General features: G+C 40.9%; 1 protein-coding gene across 6 annotated transcripts in view; it reads right to left on the bottom strand.

Moving 5' to 3' along the window:
• The window catches only part of SYNE3 (spectrin repeat containing nuclear envelope family member 3), an 82,176-nt gene that overhangs the window by 14,326 nt on the left and 46,014 nt on the right, over positions 1–21,836 (bottom strand). For all 6 annotated transcript variants that reach the window (XM_055715139.1, XM_055715138.1, XM_055715142.1 and 3 more), the window contains 13 exons: positions 18,751–18,909; positions 17,699–18,043; positions 16,598–16,734; positions 14,502–14,649; positions 13,532–13,714; positions 13,123–13,266; positions 12,009–12,143; positions 10,876–11,037; positions 9,992–10,155; positions 8,926–9,052; positions 8,597–8,752; positions 7,758–7,907; positions 6,377–6,415 (listed from right to left, as the gene is read on the bottom strand). In XM_055715139.1, coding sequence (XP_055571114.1) covers positions 6,377–6,415; positions 7,758–7,907; positions 8,597–8,752; positions 8,926–9,052; positions 9,992–10,155; positions 10,876–11,037; positions 12,009–12,143; positions 13,123–13,266; positions 13,532–13,714; positions 14,502–14,649; positions 16,598–16,734; positions 17,699–18,043; positions 18,751–18,909 — 2,049 coding nt within the window. The remainder of the gene's footprint in view (positions 1–6,376; positions 6,416–7,757; positions 7,908–8,596; positions 8,753–8,925; positions 9,053–9,991; positions 10,156–10,875; positions 11,038–12,008; positions 12,144–13,122; positions 13,267–13,531; positions 13,715–14,501; positions 14,650–16,597; positions 16,735–17,698; positions 18,044–18,750; positions 18,910–21,836) is intronic.

Here is a 21,836-nt window from a genome sequence, read left to right as displayed (position 1 = left end):
AGGAGAATAATTTGGGGGAGTTGGATACTGCTGTCTCCACAGAACTGAGTGTCCAACATGCTCTTGGGCAAAGCTGTGGCTCCATTCCCAAGGACCACAGCAGGGACTAAGAGTTGGATACTGTTGATCAGAGTTTATGTGGCCTCTGCAAAAGGACAGTGAGTCACCGAATTCAGAACTGTACTTTCCTAAATGCAAACACCACCCAGGCTAGGCAACCGGCGGTGAGGTATGAGTAAGGATGGCTGGAACCCCTTTGAGCCCTCTGCTTATCATCCTCCATCCCATGAAGAGCTACCAGAATGGGAGGTTAACTGAGGTCACACAAGCAATTTTAGCTCTGACATTTTCTATCTTCAGATTGCTTGACTCTGCAACCTTAACATTCTTTTCAATTCTGAAGAGCCTAAGTGTATGTACATAAATAAGTAAGTATACAGGCAAATTATAGGCTTTGTTTTCTCCCTTAGGAGAGATTCCGGAGTACCTCAACACAGCTGGATGATAAGCTAGAATCTTTGATGCAGGGTTCATTTAAAAGAAACAGAAAACAAGGCAAAGACACTTTGTATCTGAGGTTTCAGTAGTCACATATGGCAGATATTTCAGAATTTGTGCTGCAAAGTCACTTACAACTAAGTACTGTGCCATATGCTACTGTGACACAAACGGATTTATAAAGGTTAGCTTCTGTGTGCATATACAACATGACATGCTTTCAGGAGAAGCACGCCACAGGACAAGGGCTACAGCCTGATCTGTTAAAGTAGCAGATTTCTATAATTCTCCAGGCCTAAGCAAGCAGAGAAAGTCCCTGGTTTCATCCCATGTTCAGCACATAAAGTAGTGGAAACGACTTTCTGTCTGGAAAGTGTTTGATATGTGATAAAAGTTAGGAAGCACTGTGGAAGATTAGTAAAGTGGCATGGGTTGCTAAAATTATCTTAGTTCCATGTTATAAGATTATGGAAGGTCAAACTTCCAGTGAGGTAATTTTGAAGCACATTTTCATATCCAACAGCAGGCTGCGAGTTACACTTAGTTTCTAAAGTATCACAAGTGAAGTATTTGCAAAAGGCTCAGAACAGGGTAAGAGGTTTTCAAACCAGTTGAGCTAGTTTTGGCTGGATAGAGTTAGCTTTCTTCAAGAGTAGCTTGTATGGGGCTACGTTTTGGATTTGTGATGACAACAGTGTTGATAACACCCTGATGTTTCAGTTCTGGCTGAGCAGTGCGTACACAGTGTCAAGGTCTTTTCTGCTTCTCACACCAGCAAGCAGGCTGGAGGTGCCCAAAAAGCTGGGAGGGGACACAGCCAGGACAGCTGACCCCAACTGACCAAAGGGATATTCCAGACCATATGACCTTGTGCTCAGCAATAAAAATTGGGGAGGAGTTTTACCAGAGCTACCATTGCTCGGGGACTGGCTGGGCTCGGTTTGCTGGTGGTGAGCCACTGGGGGTTTTTGCATCACTATGTTTTTCTTGGTTTTATTTTGTTCCCTTTTTTTACTTAAACTGTCTTTAACTCAACACATGAGTTCTCTCACTTTTACCTTTCTGATTCTCCCCCATCCCACTGCAGGGGCAGATGGAGTGAGTGAGCAGCTGTGAGGGGCTGAGCTCCTCATTAAATTGAAAACGCAGAAATACTCCACCAGTTTTAAATACACTCATAAGTAATACAATTTATCCCAATAAATATATTTTGTACTTAAGAGCAATGCTGTGCTATTTTTAGGAGAGTTATCAGCAGATAGTAGCTGGGTAACATTTCAGTCAATGTATCTGAAATTTAGTAGGAGACATTAGTGTTCAACATTTATTCAGGAAGGCAGAGAAGTAAAACAACTTCTCCCAATTTCCAACTTCCACTCAGCCTTGCAATTTGAAATAAACTAATTAAATTTGGCTTAGAAAGAATAAAAACTGAAATAAAGACATGTTCTGGAACCTGTAGAAGAAGCTACTGACATGAAAAGCTGGTTTATCACATCACCAGTGTATTTTTCTATCTGCTTTACCAGTGATTTCTCTCAAGTCGGGATTAAACTTTTCTTAGACTTCAGTAGTCACCATACATAATTTGAACATTATTTCCACATTATTTAAATAATTTTAAAATGTGATGGCTTACTTTTAAAAAAACTAATACATATACCATTTGAGTTATTGGTTACAATATTTTTTCCTACTGTGCTTTTTACAGTACTGTTACAAACATTTTTCAAGTACGTACTGGAAATTGGTTTCATTCTGCTATTGGTCAACAAATCTCTGTCTTGTTACCTTTCAGTTCGGAGGTAAAATTATATCTGCTGACAAAATAATTCTAAGGTATCTCCTTGGTGAAAATATGCAAATACTTCAGATGGTAGGCTACTAAAGGACACATCTTTTCAACACAGAAAGCAGGGACCACGAACCACATACCTAGCTAATACCATGTTAACATTAACAGAAAGTAAGAACCAGGTGTCGTGGGAAGCAAGATGTCTTCTCCATCTTGCACCAGCACCGCTGTAGAGGGAGAGCATCAGCAAAACACAGAAGTGGCAGAACCAGATAAAAGACAGAGTCCTTCTTTTCTAGCATTTGGGAAAGCTGTAATGTAGATTGGTAAACCACATGAACCCTACAGAAATAAGAGCAGCCAGGCAGGCAGTGTTACAGGTGCAGTAATGTGAAGGGAGCTGGTGGGCCTGCTGGAGAAGGAAGGGGATGATGCTGTCTGGCACAGCATACTTAAAGTGGGTCAGTTAGGAAAAGGCAGTCAGGATTATTCACCTATTTTTTTTTTTTTGCCTAAGCTTCCTTTCTGAGTAAACATCACTGCTGAGGGAAAATAAGTCTATCTGCTAATTTTTAATGGTAAGATGCCCTTCTTCCTGTGTTTGTGTCACAGTATAATTCCTAATGCAGATAGGTGCAGGCTTACAGGCAGTGATGAAAAAAATATGGAGTGATATTCTCCCTATCTATAAAAGAAATATTGAAAACAGAGGGAAAGATACCTTTTAATGAGTCTTTTCCATTTTACTAAGACTGTAATTGTACTAAAGATTTCAAGTGGTTAACAGCCAGCAAGACTCCAGGAAAACAAGTGGGCCTCATACTTTCAGTAGAGAGGTGCCACTAACACAGGCATGAGCACATGATGCTGCGCATTTCTGTAACGTGACTTTCTGCCATGAAGAATTCCTGTCACATCTGCATTTGGGCAGAGCAGAGTACATTACTGTTTTCTTTCTGGCAAGCTGTGGCAGCTCTTGCTTTACACAGTTTCTTGAATGACTGCATTAATTTGATTGACTCCAGATCAATGGTGTCTCTAAATAAGATTAAATTACACGTTCCTCTGTCTGTGTGTTACAGGAGATTACTCTTAGCAGAATCTCAAAGGAAGCAATTAGCTGACCACTGATGTAATGAATCCTAATTATTTTGTTTGTACAAACAATGAAGCCAGAATCATTTGTTTAGCAAGGAAGTACAATTACTCTGAGCACCGGAGAAAATAAACAGCGCTACCTAGACCTGTAAATAATGAGCCTTTGACTTCCTATTTATGTTAAGAATGTTCATGGAATATTTTCAGGTAGCTAGGAGCCAAATTTTGAAAGTAACATTTGTCATAGTTATTACTGAGTATTTGCTTGATTATATTCTTGGGTGTGGTAGATGCCCTACAGAAATATCCATCTACACTGACCTGTCACTGGCACCTGCTAAAAATTCACTGCAGCCAGTGCAATTTCCTGCAACTGTTTTTTGTTAGTCAACAAGAAGTCACTCGCATTGCAATCTTCAGCCTGTACTGCTCTTAAGGGCACCAGTGGCTAGGGGTACGTCCTCAGCAAAGGATGAATGATCAGAAAAAAAGCATATTACTATACATGCAGCAGGCTCTATTCTGCCCAATATTTGGCCACGCAGGCTATAAATGGAATAAAACCAGAAGACACTGGAATGAGACTGGCTACACCCGGGCCTTCCCATTCTCCAGGTTGATCTGCTGCTGCTGCTGCTGCAAAATACTCAAGTTCAAACAAGAGAGACATGCAGAGTCACTGGGGACCTCCTGTTGTAGAAAGCAGAGATCAGTCCAAAAATAGCTTGAAATTCTGCCACCTCTGCTGATTCTGAGTGACCCAAAAGCATGAGGGAGCTGAAAAATTAGTGATAACCTGATTCCAGTTCATGCACACTCACTGGATGTTGCAAGTACAGTGATGCAGCCTCCAACCATGTGTACTTTCTGCAGATACGAACTCCTGAGATCAGCCATTCTCTCAGGGTAGTTGGTTTCCTTCACCATGGAAAGGATATTCAAAACATACAAAAATATTTTGCCTAATCTTTCTTTAATTTCTAGCCACAATTTAGGTGTTAAATCTGAATTTAAAATAAAATGCAAAGCCATGAATTCTGCAGTTGATTTGCTTTTCCTCTTCTCTCAGCCTAAACAGCAATACACCCAAAAGTGATTAACATTATTTTCTGGTTGTCTTAAGTGATGCGCAACAATCTTAAGGCAACACAGGCTCACATCCTGTTAAAATCCTTAGCCCGAATCAAAAAAAGACACCTCTGCTTACAGCACTTGGATTCTCATTGTAGTAACACTGTTTAAATACAGAGCGAATGCTCTGAAGTCAGAAAAATTACACTGAAGTGTGCAAGGTGTAAGTTACTGCAACACGTTGTACTGGCTGAAGGGAAACTGCAAGTCAATTGTTGGCTCAATGGGAGCCATTTCCATCATGTTTATGAGATATTTCAGTTCCTCCTTCCTTACCACGCCAGGCTGCTTCTCTGTTTGTGTTCAGTAGCTATTAAAAACTCACAGAATGCTTTTTTTGTAATTTTGCTGTAAGCCAAATTGACAAACGTTTTCTACGTGCCTTTATGGTATTCCAGTATCCTTGAAAATTAACTGAAGACTTTAGTCTCCTTTGGAGAAGTTACGGAGGAATAAATACCAGCCACCCCGAGGCAGGTGGGACAGATGAATTAAAAAATGTTATCTAAATGTGCAGTGGAGATGTGCTTATGCCTAAAGCTTTTGTTTTGTTTTCCCCTACAAAAAGCTTGAGCCAATCAAATTATATAAAAGCAGAGAATTCCTTGGTTGGTCTTCTGGAATATCCCTTTAGGCCTCTTCTAGGGAAAAGCAGCACCAGTAAATATTTGGCTTCCTCTACACAAGGTGTTAAAATGTCATATTGGTTTTCCAGCCTGAAAAATTCTGGTGACCTTACTGGATGACCAGCAGTACTGAACAATTAATGCTGAGCCAGACAGGCAAGAACAGAAACTCTTCGGGGGTTTTCAGGAAGGCTGAACTGTGGCCAAAACTATTCAGGTGATGTGTGAAAGCTACCTTAAACTGGTCAGTATTTCACTGGGGAATAATATTGGAGATGCTTCTCTGCATTTAAGTACCAGAGGAATATCTCATCAGAATGAGGAAAGTCTTGATTTCTGGCCATACTAGAAGTGTGCAGTACTGCACTGGCCTCTTCTAAAGAGGTGTTGCAACAGGAGAAATCAAGAGGTTGATTTAGCTTAAGATGATTATGTGATTATGTTCCTGAAATATGATATTCCTTCAATCTACTTTGTGTTGGGCAAATAAAGCCTTATTCTATTCCTTCTGAAAACAAGCAGAAGTAAGATGACAGTACAAAGTAGAAGCTAACAGCGTCTATAAACAAAGCAAATTGTGACAGAGAGAAAAGATGCGGTTCGACGCGGCTCAGGCCAACAGAAAAACTTGCTGCCTTTATGAAAACGGGATCAGAAATACTGCTTGGGTTTAATAAGAACCTGGCAGCATTTTGTTTTCTTTAAGCTTCTCCTTATCGTTTCTTGTACTGCTTCTGTTTCTTATGTCATCACTTTCAAAAGAAAATCCTTCACAGGAGGAATTCTGCTGCTTAGAACAAGGATTTAGTCTAATAACATTAGATGAATCTCTTGACTTTCTCTGGTTTTCTGCATTAGAAAGCAGGCGGGCTGAATGATCTAAAGCAATTTTTCAGAAATGTCTAAAGAATTAGAAGTCCCATGTTCAAAATTCTTTTAGGCACATGACTGCTAAATCCTTTAGAGAGATATTTGGGCTCTTCCTTAGTCTCTTTTGAAAAATGGAGATAGATATTTAGCTTCTAGAGATACAGTAAGAATAGCTCAAGAGTAAAAACTCTGTAATATTTTTCCTTTTAAAATCTGGAGAAAATAAACTTCTTCTTTAAGAGAGGCTCTTAATAAATAAATTAATCTCAAGAATCTCTAGAAAAGTTTAAATTAAAATAATTGTCTACAAAATTTCTGATCAAACAATTTTTACCTTAATTGCAGGAAAATGTCATACCTTTCTGAATCTGTCTGGTTCTTCCAAATATCCAGGACTCTGCAAAAAAAAAAAAAAAAAAAAAGCAAGCATGAACTTAAGATCCCAGTGGAGCCTATAAATGAATATTCACCTCACAGGGGATCTTTTTCTCAAATTCATGGTCACCTGGATAGAGTGAACCAGCTGGAGATTTTTTTAAATGAGCGTTTTAACACACATGAGGCAGAAAGCTGAAATGCCTTCGGGTTCTTGACCGTTTGAATCAGATGAGCAGTTCTCCCAGCAATAGCTTTGACTTTACTGACACCTGTTGACTACATTTATGCTTACACAAGTTTTTGGTCAACTAAGCATAACTCATTACAATCAACGGCAAACAATTCTTATAAATATGCTCTTTATTAATAGATGTCAACTTACCTTCCATGCACTTTAAAGGATTTGTATTCTAAGTAAGCTTTGGATTTGAAGACAAGGGTTTCCCAAAGCAGAAAATTTCCAGATGCTGCATATTTTAGGTGTACAAGTTTAGATACCTTCCAAAGCACTTGCATACAGAAAGTGCCAAATGCACCCTTGTAAAGTCTAATCCTCTATTATTGTATCTTGAAGTTGAACACATAATGTAAGTACTTAAGCTATAAAACTAATTAATCAAAAATTATGTATGTTTATGTTAATAACATGGGAATATCTTTAGCATGCCCTGGCGTATTTTATATACAAGGATGAATTCTGCCATCTTTAGCATGTCTTGCATATAACAACTTAGTAACTTAATCATTTTGTTAATTCATTAAGTTACCTCCTCTTTATTTAATTCTAAATCCTTAGCCTGTAAAGACAGTTTTCAAAAGGACTAGGTCTTCCTGTGCAGTTACTTTCAGTCAGTTCCTATTCTGATCACTCTGTCTCACAGCAGGAGACACAAATAACAAACAATGAATATATTATTAACTGTAGGAACTGTTCAAAAAGTAACTCAGTGGAGAACATGGTGTGAAAAAAGGGCAAAAACCTAGAAATCCATGTGCCCAGAACTAGGTGTATATCCAAAATAGTCATATACCCCAACATCTCACAGTCCCCGACTGCATGCATCTTTGACAACAGCCAATTGTTGTCCTGTTTTGAACCTTCTATTTTGAGAAATATCCTGAGCATTGCTTACAAAGGCAAAAAGATAGCACACAACTCTTAGTTTAATACAAGAATATTTGTGCTTATATTTATAAACACATGGTTATGTCTGTTCTGTCTTTGGTGGCATTTACTAAGGAAGGCTTTAATAAAGCAAACACACCCACACATATACTGTTGAATTATGACTAGCAGTGTGAAGCAACCTAAAGGAGCAATGGCAGAAATCTGCAACTGTGAATTGAGTGCTGTCACCTACTGGTGAACTCATGGACTCTTTCAGTTTAGATCTGTAGAGCATCCATCGGTAATGCAGGTCCTCCAAATCTTCAGAATTTCCAATGACAGGTTGAAGATGAAAAAGATCCTCAAAAAGACGCTGGCCATCAGGCACATGAGACTGAAGATCCTGCAGGCAAAGACAAGATCAGCAGCAACTCAGAATTCAAGAAAGCCCAACTTTTTTAATCCAGCATTTGAAAGAACAGTGGCACTAAATCAAACTACTGGGTATTCTGAAATAGTGCATTTATTTTTGTTATTGCTTTTTTGGCCTGAAATGATGTAAAAGGGTCCACTCATCTGCAGGACTCCTGTAGCCTCAGATATTTCTGTTAGTTTAATTTCTTACAGCATCTGTTGTCATTGCATCTGGCTATATTCAACAGAAGGAGTGAGGCCACATACCAGACACTGATTTTAATCAGTTTCTTTTCATGAACACCTTTACCATACTACACTGAAAATGGCCAATCCAACAGCTACAGCCAGGATGCTCCCTTCCCTTCTACCACTCCAGCTCTGGCAGACCTTTCTTATAGAAGGGGTGAAATACTTGTCCTAAATTCCTTAGCTTCATCTACTCTAGGGTCTCCTAAAGCAGATGGTGTAGCGTTGGAGGGTTTTCTGGGGTTTTGAGAGGAAGGGCATTGTTGTGTTTGTTGGTTTTTTTGGGAGGGGGGAGAGGGGTTGTTAGGTGGTTGGGGGATGTGTGGGTTGTTGGGTTTTGTTTGGTTTTGGTTTGGTTTTGGTTTTTAATTCTGTAAGAATTTGCACTTATTGCAAACTTCTTTCCACCTTCATCTCCTGAAAACTAACCTCCAGTTCGCTCTGGCGTGCCTTAATTTCCTCTTCAGAAGATGAAGTCACAGCAAGAATTTTGGTCAGTTTGGTGTTTTCTCCTTGCAACCACTCTTCAAAGTCGTGTAGGAGCTTCAAGTTGCTGCTTGTATTTTGCCCTTCTCCTGTCTTCTCCTAGGTTACAGGACAATGGGAACAAAAGCCCTTACTGTTATGTCAGATGTTTCCTCTCAAGTCCTAATTGCAAGATCTTAACCTCCAACTTTGTAATTTATAGTATCAGATGAAGCCAATAAAATTGTACCTGTATAGCTGATATGAAGACAGATATAGAGTCTCCCTCTTACCTGCTTATGGTTGGGATCTGCATCTAAAAGAGGGAAGGCAGGTCCAGATATCAGTCTGTTGTCCACAAATGCTATTTTCTTCTTCTTACCAGCCACTGGTATATTTATCTTCCACTTTTTAAGAAGACTTGAAAACACAAAACCAGAGACATCAGTGCAGTAAAACATTTAATGATGAGACATCCACATTTTGAGTGGGGCTATGGGGGACACCTCTGGTGAAACAGCACTGTTATTACTATACTATTATTACTATTAATAGCATTATTACTATTAAAGTTGTTTCCAAAAGCTTTTTAACAAAGTAAGTAAGTCAAAGCAGTACCAGTCCTCTAGTTCTAACATTTCCAAGTGTTTTGTTTTCTTTATTCAGGGGAGTGAGGGACTAAAGAACCCACTACCTTGACAATATACCTTCCTGTCTGGTAACAGCAGGCAGTATAATCAAGCCTTCCTCAATTTAGTCATTCCATTTTTATGCCTGTTGTGACACTATGTATGAATATATTCACACATGTAGCACGGTATTAAATTTTAATACAGACCAGAAAATACGAGCAGCAGTTTGACACTGCGTAGTGAAGGCAAAATAAGTCCACATTTGCCAGCTGAGAGAGGATTTTAGCTCAGTTTATACCCTTGCGAGTTTGCAAAAGGCACAAATCTCCAGTGCAGATATAGCCTCCTTGGAGGCATCTCCAGCTCAGACAGCAAGGAGAACAGGAAGGTGAGGCAGAACAGAAGTCACTCAGTCCTATTTCCTCTGACATGGACTGGTAGCGCAAGGGTGAGCCAGATCCTACGGAGACACTGCCTACTCCAAGCATGAGGTAAAGGAAACTTCATAGACTGCTCTGGTCTCCAGGTTCTCTAAAATGTTTTCTTGAAAGTAATGATTTCCAGCTTACAAACAATTAATAAAATCTCTTCTTGCTCATAGCATTGTAACCTAGCTGTCCACTTCCACAGCACACAGCATAAAGCATTAAGTGTGTCTGGTCAGTCTAAACCACAGTAAAGAGCATCTCCTTGAAGGGACAAGAGGAAGATGTACATAAACACTTACGCAGCTGACATCTCCTTCAGTGATCTCCACGACTCCTCCAGCTGATCCAGCTCTGCCTGGACATGGGCAGTCTCCTCTGGAGAAGAATTCTCCATGACCAGCTGGCCATGAGCTTCCACCAGGTACAGCTGGATCTCCTTATCTGGAAATTCAGCTAGCCATCTCTGAAAGATACAGCCCTTACAGTTACTTCTAGGTATCCTGGGTAAAGCACAGGCTGTATCAGAATGAAGGCCATGTTCAGTCCAGGACTATGCTGGTTCTGTTAGCACTAGCCAGAAAAAAAAATGCTGTGGATTCTTGCAAAGAGCCAACATAGGTAAAAGAGCTGATGGCAAAACGTAAAGGGCACAAGCTGTCAACGCACCCCTTCTGTAGCCTTCCCATGAGATATCTTTGTCTCCTGTATGAAGGCCAAAACTTTCAGCTGAAGTAACCTGCCAGAGTGAACCTAGCGTGCAAAATACTGCTACACAGGGAAAAGCTAGTAGCTGTGGCACAGCTCAGTTCAACACAGCATAAGGTTAGCTAACAGGGTAATAACGTTCAATGTATCGATGACCGCATGCAGGCAAAGATAAGTATTGTCCAGAGGGATGGCCCTGGCAGGAAGAGCTCTTCTTAAAACTGCCTGTCCTTTGGTAATACTTTATCCATCTCAACAACTCTTAGCCATTTCTCACTGTTCTTGTCTTTTACCTAGCTCCACAGCCCACAACACAGGGCAAAGCAGGGATGGAGCAGCAACCAAACAGTTATCACAGGAGGAACAAACCATCAGTGTTCTTCCCAGTCGGGAAACCCTCACCAGAAAACCCCTGTCCTTAATGTCTGAATGCTGCAAAGTGACTAATTAACATCTTACAATAAGATGCTTTTCTCACCTCAAGGTCTGCCACCCTGCCCTCAGTGTTCTGCTCTCCATCAGCATCCTGGTAGGAGACAATCTTCTCCGTGGTTGCTGAAATCCACTGCTGAAGGTCTGAGAGTTTGTCATTATATGCCCAATGCTTCTGAATACGCTCTTCACTCTGCTGTATCATCATCTACAAATGACAAAAGTATATCAGCAACTGAACACATACAAAAAGCAGTTTTATTACTGGATCAAACACTGTGACTACTGGCACAGAATCAATGGGCAACAAGGAAAAAAGCAACTGTCAGTGAGACACAAAAGAACTTTGTCCTTTAGCATCAGTTGCATAGAAAACATCTACAAGCTCGTGCAGACCTGAATTCAGCCACATGAAGGGTGGGGGGCATTAAGTATTAGAATAGCTCCCTTCATTTTCAGCTGAAACAGAATAAAGAATATGTTTGGATTTTTTACACCCCAGTCAATATTAAATACATCTTACACTCCCTCAAGCAGAACTGACTGTACGCTTTTTTTTTTTTCCAAAAGGCCAGTTCAGCAATAAATAGGATTATTGAGACTGAAACTAGAATTCCACAGCCTATATTAGGGTAACAAAATATCATATGTATTTTTATGGTGACCTGCGTAACTAAGGTAATTTTATAAAGCTCTTCTTCTTAGACTGCTTTGGAAGGTCCTTTTATAGCTATGTTTACAAGCTACAAAATGCCTCAGGTCAAAACAAGTACTTAGGCAATTGCAACACTTTTCTCTCATTAACTTTTAGGTTACAAAACTATAAAAACCGAGATGGTTTGGTACAAAAACACTATGCAGGAATCTGGGAAGACCACCAAGCACTTCCATGATAATATAATTATGAGGTCTTTTGGTCAGAAATTTCAGGCCCACTCCAGAAATTTATATAATTATAAAATCTGTGTGGATGGTATCCTATTTCAAAAGGAAATCACACTACAGATAGTCAGACAATCCTGGAAGAAGTTGTCAAAGTCATAAAAATTCTATGCCTTCTTCCCCTGAAATGAAAATATGTGTCACTTAAAGCTTACAATCTCAAAGATGTTTTTAAACGTTTTTAAATAGTGGCAACTGACAATTCCTCAAGCAACTAAAAACTCTTCCTTATGTTACCTCCAATGATCTCTTCAGAGCCTGAGAGTCAGATGAAAGTTGGTTCATTTCATGTCTGTGTGTTGTATTTGACTGAACAAGCTTCTCTACGTCCTCCATTTGAATTGCAAGCTCTGCCAAGTCATCTTGGATCATCTGCAGAGGTAAAGACAGATTCCGTATGGGTGATGTGCTAGATATGGAATGGATTTCCACAAAACATACACTAAAGCTTCATTTAACAGTGTGAGGACAGAAAACAGGAACAATCACTGTCATTAAGAAAATTAATTGTTTTGATATCTAGGAGTAAATGTTTCCAAAAGAAATGGTTGGATGTCCTTACGTGCTACCAGTTGATAACAAAGAAGGTAAGTTGCTGAGAAGCTGCCAGAGGAGACATAGTATAATCAGCTAAGTACTATAAAGAAAACTATGGTGACAACACCCCTGTGGTCACCAAGGGTGAAGTGGCACCATACAGCTTATATAGGTATCACTGTAGGTCACCATGGCAAAAAGGAAGAGTCACAGCCCCTCTCTCTTCCCCTCCTGCTCTTCTCTCCCCTCTCCCAGCTATGTAGTCTCACTGCTTGCCTTGAGCAGGCTTTACTGCATGTTGAACCGTTTGCTGAATCAGTTCAAACACTAACCAAGTGGAAAATTATCATCTTTTTCTGTTACTTTTTTCTTATCTTGGCCAGCTCAATCAGCCTGTGAAGTAAATCCAGCACATGTCAAAGCAGTGACGGAAGGGCAGGATGGGACGCAGGTGGTGGGACAATGGGAAGTCCCTGCTTTTGAAGGGAGTTAGATTGGCTCATGTCATCTTGTGCAGTTTCACTCCTAGTGGGAAGTATCGGGATAAATTTTCTTTAGCAGTAAAACTAGCCCAAGAAGGTGTGGCACCAACAGCTTTCAGCTGCTTGCTCCTTCTCTCAAGCTCAGTTGCCATTTCTTCAGCTGCATTGCTTTGATTTCATTTACTCCATGATATGAAGTGGACCAAATGAAATTATCTAATATACAATCAATTGAGGGGACAAGGTACTGAATTCCTAATGTTGATAAAGTATGAACAAAACAGGACCACAGTTAACTAGGGATATCACGGTCAAACATTAGTGTAATGTACCTGGAGTCTCTGAAGTTGTGTCTTCTTACCCAAGAGGTCAGGCCGTGGTTCCTTCTCTAGATCTAATTTGGCTTTAATGGCAGATAATTTCTTCTGCAAAGGTGTGAAACCAGCGTCAAAATCCTTATGTTGCGATATCAAGTTCTAGACAGAGAAAGAAGAAAAAGATTCCAGCATTTAACATATATCCCTTGGCATTATCTTTTGTCAATGTCTAGTTCAGACTCAGAACAAACCCCAAGCTACACTATGCAACAGACCACAAATTTATTTGAATATTTGACCAACCTAGGACAAGGATTGGGCACAGCTAGTTAGTACTAAATTTACATCTATAAAACTGGCTTAGTTAAAGACTGATCACTGTTTTTGTCACAGGTAAAGACTGTATATGGGCTTTGAGGCTCACCTGGAGTTTGCTCTTGCTTTGCAGCAGACCTTTGTGTAGAATTTCTCTCTCCTTTGAAGCTTCAGCCACTTCTTGCAGGAAAGACTCTGCTTTTTCCTCACCAAGGACACTGTTTAGCAAATCTTTCTTCAGCTGTAATGTCATCAACTTCTCTTTGAACTGGGAGCTTTCAACTAGAGCAGCCTACAAGATAAAAATTCTTCCAGTGAAATCATAACAAAAATTTAAAAATCATATAACCATATTATTCTCACACAAATCACACAACCAAACCAGTATGACAAAGTCAGGTAAAAACAGCATGCTGGGCTGACAAGGGGTAACAGAAGGTACCTGGACAGTGCCCAGTTAAAGGAAAAGTCTTCCTGATAATGTTAGAAGCATCAGGGCTGCATCCATTTTGTGAACAGAAATAGAGGAAAGCTGTGCTATGGAAAGAGTTGTCTGTGCAGAGCAGAGGCCTAAACAACCAACAGAAAGGACAGCTTGAATGCTCATTCCGAGGATAAACTCCATCCCTGTTCACAGACACATTTATTCTGGAGATGACATGGATGACTAAGCAACAAACACACCTTGCTGCACATGCTGCACCCGCTGCACATGCAGAAATCATCCATTATAATTCCATGACTATGCTACTACACACTTCTTAACAGAATCCACAGGCTTCCTGTCCAGGGAGATCTGGGCTAATGCTAAACAATATTAGCATCACTGTTAAAGATATCTAGCACTTTAATTCAGCCTAGTCAGTTGACAACTTCTGTTAACCAAACGGAGGGCAGAAAGTAAGACATTCTGCTACACTTGGAGCTAAGCATTGACCTCCATATGCGAGGTTTCCTGCCGTACTGGAAAGGCAGTTCCAGCTGCTGATGTCCAGCAGCTGTATTCAGGCAGCTGCCGGCATAGCTTGGGCAAACACAAACCAAATATCAGTTTCTGAATTTAGTAACAGGTTTGCTACCTCAATGTGAGCCAGTGCTGGCTCAGGAGTCTTCAGGAGCATTTGGACTGATGGCTTCCACTGTTCAAAATCTTGCAGAGGATTTTGGAAGAGTCTTCTCAGCTGGGTTTCTGTATCAGTGCTCATTTTAGATGCCTTGCTTCTAACACTGCAAGGATAAAGCGACAGCAGAGAGAAGAGTTATGAAGAAATCCAAGTCCAAACACAAGGCATGAATTAACACAACACTTGTGTGTAAACTGTATCCTACACAAAAGCCTCAGCCTTTTTTTACTCTCTGAGCCTGGTGTTGCGTACTGACAGCTGCTCTGTCAGTCAGAGACATCCAACAAAACTTTATTTAGACACCACGGGACACATTCGTCTCTAGTGCAACTGTGGATCAGGAATTACTGTGCCTTTCTAGCAGCCAGCAGCCTCCCTGTCTAATGCAATCTTTTTTGGCTGCTATTACCAGCATGATTTAACAAATCCTGTTATTGGCACAGTCTCACTGACTGATGGGAGGAACAAGCCAAGAGCGTCTAGAATTTAACTGGAGTTGCCTCTGTTGTTTTACATATTGTCAAGTCTTTGTTTGTTTAAAAAATTGCGTTAAGAAATCTTTGATCACCCTATGTTACCTACCAAAATACATTTTTTCAGATATAAATTTTTAAAATTTTGCAAAACCACTTGTATTTATATTAATATATATAGGTGATTCTGATAAAAGCTTTGTATTTATATATATGTATACACATACACGCACAGCTATGTGTGTGCATAGGTACTGAAAATAAAATAAAATCAGCACACATCCATTAAATATCTAGGCTTCTATTATAAAGGCTCATCCAAAATACAGCTGAGTAACAAGGCCTAGCAGTGATACACCCCATGCAGCTGCCTCCTGTTTTTCTCAGCTTTCCTGACCTCCCAGTTTGCAGAATCCTATTTTATATGGCAGAAAGCAGCCCAAACTATATGTTCATATGAGAACAGTATCCTGCAAATTCACAAGACGGGCAGGCAAGAGCAATGCCAATCAAGATTAATACTGCCTTTCTATAAATACAGAAAGAATAACCTTACCTGTGTCGCTGGGACGTTACAGAGCTAAACAAAGGGAAGCTTGCAAAGGCCAAAATCTCCGCAAATAGAAAGTTCTGACATTACACGTCCTTCGCCATTTGCTCTGCTGCCCCTGCCAGGCTCAGCGTGAAGCTGCCAGACTTCGCAAAGAAGCTTTGGAGAGAAGCTGGCAAAAGAGCAGCTGCCATTTTCTCCTGAGAGACAAGTCCCCTGCATTCTCTGCTTCTCTTTCAATATTGTTTACTTGTTAGTTTTTAAACTGAAATCCTTTCCCATAATGAACTAAAACCCTTCCAGCAGGACAGCATACCATGCACTGGACGGAGGAAAAGAAGCTTGGATATAGTAAAAACACTGACCTTTCCTTTTCCTTAAAAAAAAAAAAAGAACCAAACAAATCCTTTCTTCTAGTTTGCAAAATTTGCTGCAGCTCCTTTACTTCCTGATTCCAGGCAGCCTGGAAACGGAAACACTGAAGTCTGGGGAGAGGCTGAACTTTCAGAGTTTCCAACCCAAGGCAAGTTGAAAACAGGAATCATGAGTATATGTTGCCAGAAGAAGGGGAATAAACTCTGCCAAATAATTGCTAAGGCTGGTGAGTCACCACAACAAATTCAACAAGGGAGGGCCATAATTCTTCTGAACCGTTTACTACTACAGCTCCTGTCCTGATTTTCTAGTTGCTGTCATGAAAGGCAAGCAAAATACATAAATTATTATTATAAAATGCAAAGAAGATCAAACTAGTTGCCAACAATCTAATTTTCTGCAAACCATACACAGCATTAACGATGTCAGATTGTTGCTTGAAAATGGCCAGCAGCCTACAGCTCCTAGCAAATGGCTAAAATTACGGGTTTACTGAAATGCGGAGGCGGATGCAATTAGCAAAAGCCTTTCTTTTCTGCCTGTCACCTACAATCAGATGGCATATCACTTTTTTCTTAGACCTCTGTCAATCCCTTCAATATCTGAGAAAATATTCCCCCCACCACCCCCGGCATAATCAGGCTTCCCACTACCTTTGATACAGCTGTATTGTGGAGACAACACTCTCAGTGTGTGGCTGCACATCTTGGGAAAACCGTAGCAGCTCCTTAAGCTGAGCCTTCAGCCTCTCAACCTTGGACTCTTCTGCAGCCAGAGCTTTTCTCGTTGCCTTGATCATAAAAATAATGAACAGGTTACACCTTATGTAGTGTCTGGCACATGAAATGAAGAGATAAGGCTGTGTCTCAGGGTGTTCACAAGTCCCCTTTCTGCTGCCTTTTTTCCTGGTTTTAAGGAATATAGACTTCACTAAAGCAGAAAACATTCTCGGGAACAGTTTTGTTCCTGCAGGCTTTCTCTCCTCTCCTCACACTGCCCAGCCTCTGCATCTGATCTGCAGGGTTCACTGTTTGAACAGAGTGAATCACAAACAGACCCAGTTTTAGTTCACTGACTGCAGTACATAACGAGATGCATTTTTGGAGCAGTCTTAACTGCATCTGTTTGCATGAACAGCTCTTTCTCAAAGACTCACATAGACAGAATGTTAATTCTAGGGTGACATAGGGAAACAAAACCAACAAAAAAACATGCAAATGTAGCTGGATTGAACCAGCCTCTATTTTGTGGATCTTTTTTGCATATACGTTCCCCAGCTAGTCCTGCTGAGCTCTAGATACACAAACAGCAATTAAAGGCATTTTGAGAAGAGATAATAAATGCAAAATCAGCCCTTAAGAGGAAATGAGTGGTAAAGATTCTTATCTGCTTTATTTGTGACAAACCTTCTGCACTCATTTTCGCAACAGATTGATTTTAGTGTAAATACTGGATTGCTACAAACTTGGGACTCCTTAGGAATGAAGATGTCTCTGCTGGTAAAGGAATACAGGTACCCACCTTACACAGATGAAGGATATAATATAGAAATGGTCTTACCAAATACCCCAGAAATACGTGTATTTGTGCGTGCATGTGTATGTATGCATGTATCTGTATATAAAGTGAGGCATTATTTTCCCGCTTCTTTTTAAGCAGAGAAACTTGTGTTGTTTACTCTGTACGGTGGTGCTCTTTTTGCATATGGTCCCTTTGAACTCAAGATTTTAGGTATACAAAGGGTAACAACTTACATTGCATTTTCTCCACAGAGTTACGAACTCATCTTCAGTCTTCTCCCCTTCCCCAGAGTCCAGATAATTTTCTAGTCTCTGTAGATCTTTTCTCAACTCCTGGACATCTGCTTCTAATTGTCTGACTTGGGAGTTATAGGCACTTTCTGACTGTTGGATCTTGAGCAATCTCTCCTCCTCCTCACTACTCAGCAGTTTCAACTTCTCCAAGGCTTTTCTTAGGTCTTCGAGTTCATCCTTCATTCTCTCAGCTCCGAGTGGGGAGGTATTATGAATCACCTCTGCACACTGATTTTCAAGGCGCTTCCACTCCTTTCCTCCACTTCTAATGGTTTTGGCAATTTCCTACACAAAGAAGTTAAATAAAGATTAGCTGCAGGAATGAGAAGCTGGGGAAAAAAGCTGAAAGCAGTAGGAAAAAAAGACCAGCTCCCCCGTTCGTAAATATTTTGTTCTTCACTTCTTATTTTAATATACATATTTTTTCAAGTGACCAGAAGCCAGGGTTGGTGATTTGATTGTCTTCTGAGTGATACTAACTGCCATGATTCTGAAAATACTGGCACTCATAAATACTTGTCACCTGAGGTCCCTGACAAAGAAAAGAGGAGCTGTAGGCACTATGAAATAATAAGTCATATCTCCGGGACATTTAAAGCTAAACAGTTTAAGCAGTGGCACCAAAATATCAGATACTGTTCTCAAAACTGGTATTTTTATCACCAGTTCTAAACTCTCAAAACCTGTGAGCCTTCAGGCTCTATTTGTATTATGTTTACCAAATACAATTTGTTTAAACAAGCTTAAAGAACAAGACTCTCAAAGAATCACATAAAGGTAGGAAATCAGGCTTTAAGGAAAATAACAGACCAGGCTGTGACTTACGCTACAGTTGGGAGAACCAAATGTACTAACAGTTTTAGGACCTAGCAATCACCACCTTATTTTGTTCGTGCAATTCTTTTCTGAAGTACACCCTTGTGCAGTTTGAGAAGCATATACAGGCATGAAGAACATACAATCCTAGCTCTTTGTTAGAATTGTTTACAGACCTTCAATGACTTTAACTTGTCCTCTGCTGAAGACTTGGTTGCTTCTGCAATGCAGTTTAATCTTTCTCTTACACCATCCAGCCACGATTGAAACTGGCTGACATTAGTGCTGTACTGCTCATGTTCCTTGGTTATCTTTTCAAGCAGTTTCACTCTTCTCTGTAACAAGAGACATCAGAAGCTGAGGACAGTGCTTATCTGGCTCTTTTTCCTTTACAATGTAACCCAGAAGTCATATAAACAAGAGTCCCTTTCCACGAGCCCCGATAGTGCTTGGCCTCCACAGGAATTCACAGTTCACCTCAAGAAACAGAACACGGAAGGACATAAAGGCTTGTCCCCACCTGGGTCATGCTGCAGGCTCTCAATGGCAAGCCTCTGAGGAGACAAACTGCAAGATCCTCTCCAGTGAAATTTCTAGACTCTCCTTTCCAAAACTTCCTAATCTTTCATTAGAAAAAGAGAAGGGACAGAAGTCTGCTTGTGGTTTTTACTTTGGCAGACAAGCAGTTATGTTCCCTGTGCTGCTTAAAAATAAAGATAAGCACACAACAGATCAGCTGATCAAAACCAGAATAAAAGAGGCTGCACTAGGGGCATTGTTTTAAAGTGTTCGTTATTTAAGCAGGCTGTACCAAAAGTGACTATAACCTTCAATCATGTAGCTCAGGAACTTTCCTACCTACTCAATTAGCAGATCACAAACTATCAGAGACCTCGGAAGCAAATTTGAGCCTACGGGAAGCAGGTTTCATTTTCTGAGTTACTGTGCATGCACCCTACAACCGACAGTCCCTGAACTTACAGCGACCGGCACATCCTAAGCTGCCCCCCACTGACCCAGCCTGGCACCCCTCACAATGGGGCAGGGGCACATTTGCTTAGACTATGCCTGTTTGCCAGCTGAAGTTTAGGCCTTGCTGATGGAAATTTTACACAAATCCCAAAGAATCCTGCCCAGTTGTTTCACCAGTATAATATCCAACCTAAGTATTATTTCCTACAACAACAGACTGACTTTTTTCCTGCTTTTCACCACTTGGCATGGAGATCTATTGATGTACCCTATGGTTACACTAGAAAAAACCATACTCGTTGCGCGATCCATTTAGGGCTTGCAGCACCCTTGAAAGGCTTTGCTGTCACAGCCAACAGGCTGAGCTTCATTTTGCGTAACATGGGACATATCCCATGCCTCTGAGCAGAGCTTCATCCCAGCTGTCCTCCACAGAGTAGGATGATAGCTGCAATGGTGGGCAGAGTTTCAAAGTCCTCTCTGTGTTCCCCTTGTCTGTGCGAGGCTCTGGGCATGTCCTCACACCCGTCAACCTGCCTGAGGTGGCAGTGGGCCATCACCGTCCGGTCAGCCTTTCTCCAGCGAGGCCAGCAGAAAGGTGGCATGAGCATCAGTCAGACGGAACCTCACGTGTGCTGTGGAGTGGTGATCCCTCTGGGACTTTGCCCTTCACCTTTGCGACCGGTTAGGTTCCTGGTGCAGTACAAAGCCACCATTCTCCAGGTGCCACAACACCAGTCTGGTTTCCACACTGCCACAGTAATCTCTGCTGACTTGTGCAAATCAAGAGCAACTCCCCTAAAGTTAGTTGTCTCGATTTGGGAAAAAAATGGGTCAGCTAAGGGACAACTGCTTCCCTTGGAGGACAAAATGCTGCCCACTTATTAGGGCAGGATCTTTAATAGCACCACCTATGCAAACATGGGTTTGGATGAGACCAAAAAGCAGAATGATGACTGCAGACTTCCACGGCCAAGATGTATCCAGCAGAACACCTCACTTGTTCACTAAATCCCCTTGCCTTGATTCTCAAATCTGCAGAGGTGTAGACAGCTTAAATGATTCTCACCTTGACCTCAAGTTAGAGATGAAGAATGCAATCTTATAGCAGCATAAATGGGCCAAATGTCAAAGTCAAACAAGTCAGCCCAAGCCTATTGATTCCAGGCAATCAGGCTAATTTGTTGCACCGACAGAAGCTCCAAACATGTCAGAATAACAAACTGGGGCTATTATTAAAATCAGAAGTCTTACACTACTATATAGAGGGTTAAGAAGGAAGTTTAAATGACCCACCCCTGGCCGGGCTATCCAGCCAAAACAAAGGAGAGCACATTTTTGATACTCCTGCTGGTCCGTGAGGTCAAGGAAGAGATTCCCTGGATGTGGACAGACTGTGCTAGCTGTCAAACAAAAGGCTTACAAAGACCTGCCTGCCCCACTCCTCCCCAGAGGTTCGGCAGGAAAACTAATGATGGAAAATATCGTATCACTTGCTTCTGTTAGGTTAGCTGTTCTGGGAGCAGGACAATGTTAAAGTCAATCTCCACATGCACTTGGTTAATGCGAGAAGACATTAGGCAAGGACGTGGCCCTGGAAAGAGTGACAGCAGCAACCGGAAAAGAATGGGTTTGCCATGGGCTGCAGAGGAAGAGGTGTGTCTGGGCAAAATACAGTGAGCCCTGGGTACCCAAGGAGGGTAGACAGAGGCATAAGAAACCCTCTCCCCTAAGCTCCCCTTACAGGCAGCAAAGGCAAACAAGCCTCCTCTGGAAGGCAATCTAGAGCAGATAAAGCAAGTTCCTGCTTTAAATCCCTCTGTGGAATCTCAGGTTGGGTACAGAAAACTCTTGTAGCCCTTCCTGGAGCTTTTAGTCTTAGCTCTTGGGTATGTGATGGTTGGCATTATAAATATCTAGGTTTCAGTTACCAAAGACAACATGAACTGAAATTCATTTGATGTACTCAGACATATTTGATATATTTGACTAAGTATCAACCTACCGTATATCAGAACTTTTTTTTCATCTTCAGTCATCATTTATGCTAAAACTCACAACCGTCTACCTCTGCATGTTGTTATTTTACCAAGGGAAACCATATAGGAAATGGCTGCCACATCTAAAAATATTCCTGCCAATGTAATTAAAAGAAAATTATGTGCTTTTAAAATTTGAGAATGATAAGGACACATGTTAGCACTAGGAAAAAAAACCCCACCATTTGCTCATACCAGACAAGCACAGTCACAGACAAACCATTTAAGAAACACTGTCCAAGAGTTTGCCT

This window comes from Falco cherrug, chromosome 7 (genome assembly GCF_023634085.1).
Source record: "Falco cherrug isolate bFalChe1 chromosome 7, bFalChe1.pri, whole genome shotgun sequence".
Lineage (NCBI taxonomy): Eukaryota > Metazoa > Chordata > Aves > Falconiformes > Falconidae > Falco > Falco cherrug.
Note: the sequence above shows the minus strand (reverse complement) of the source record. Positions and strands in the feature narration are given on the sequence as shown.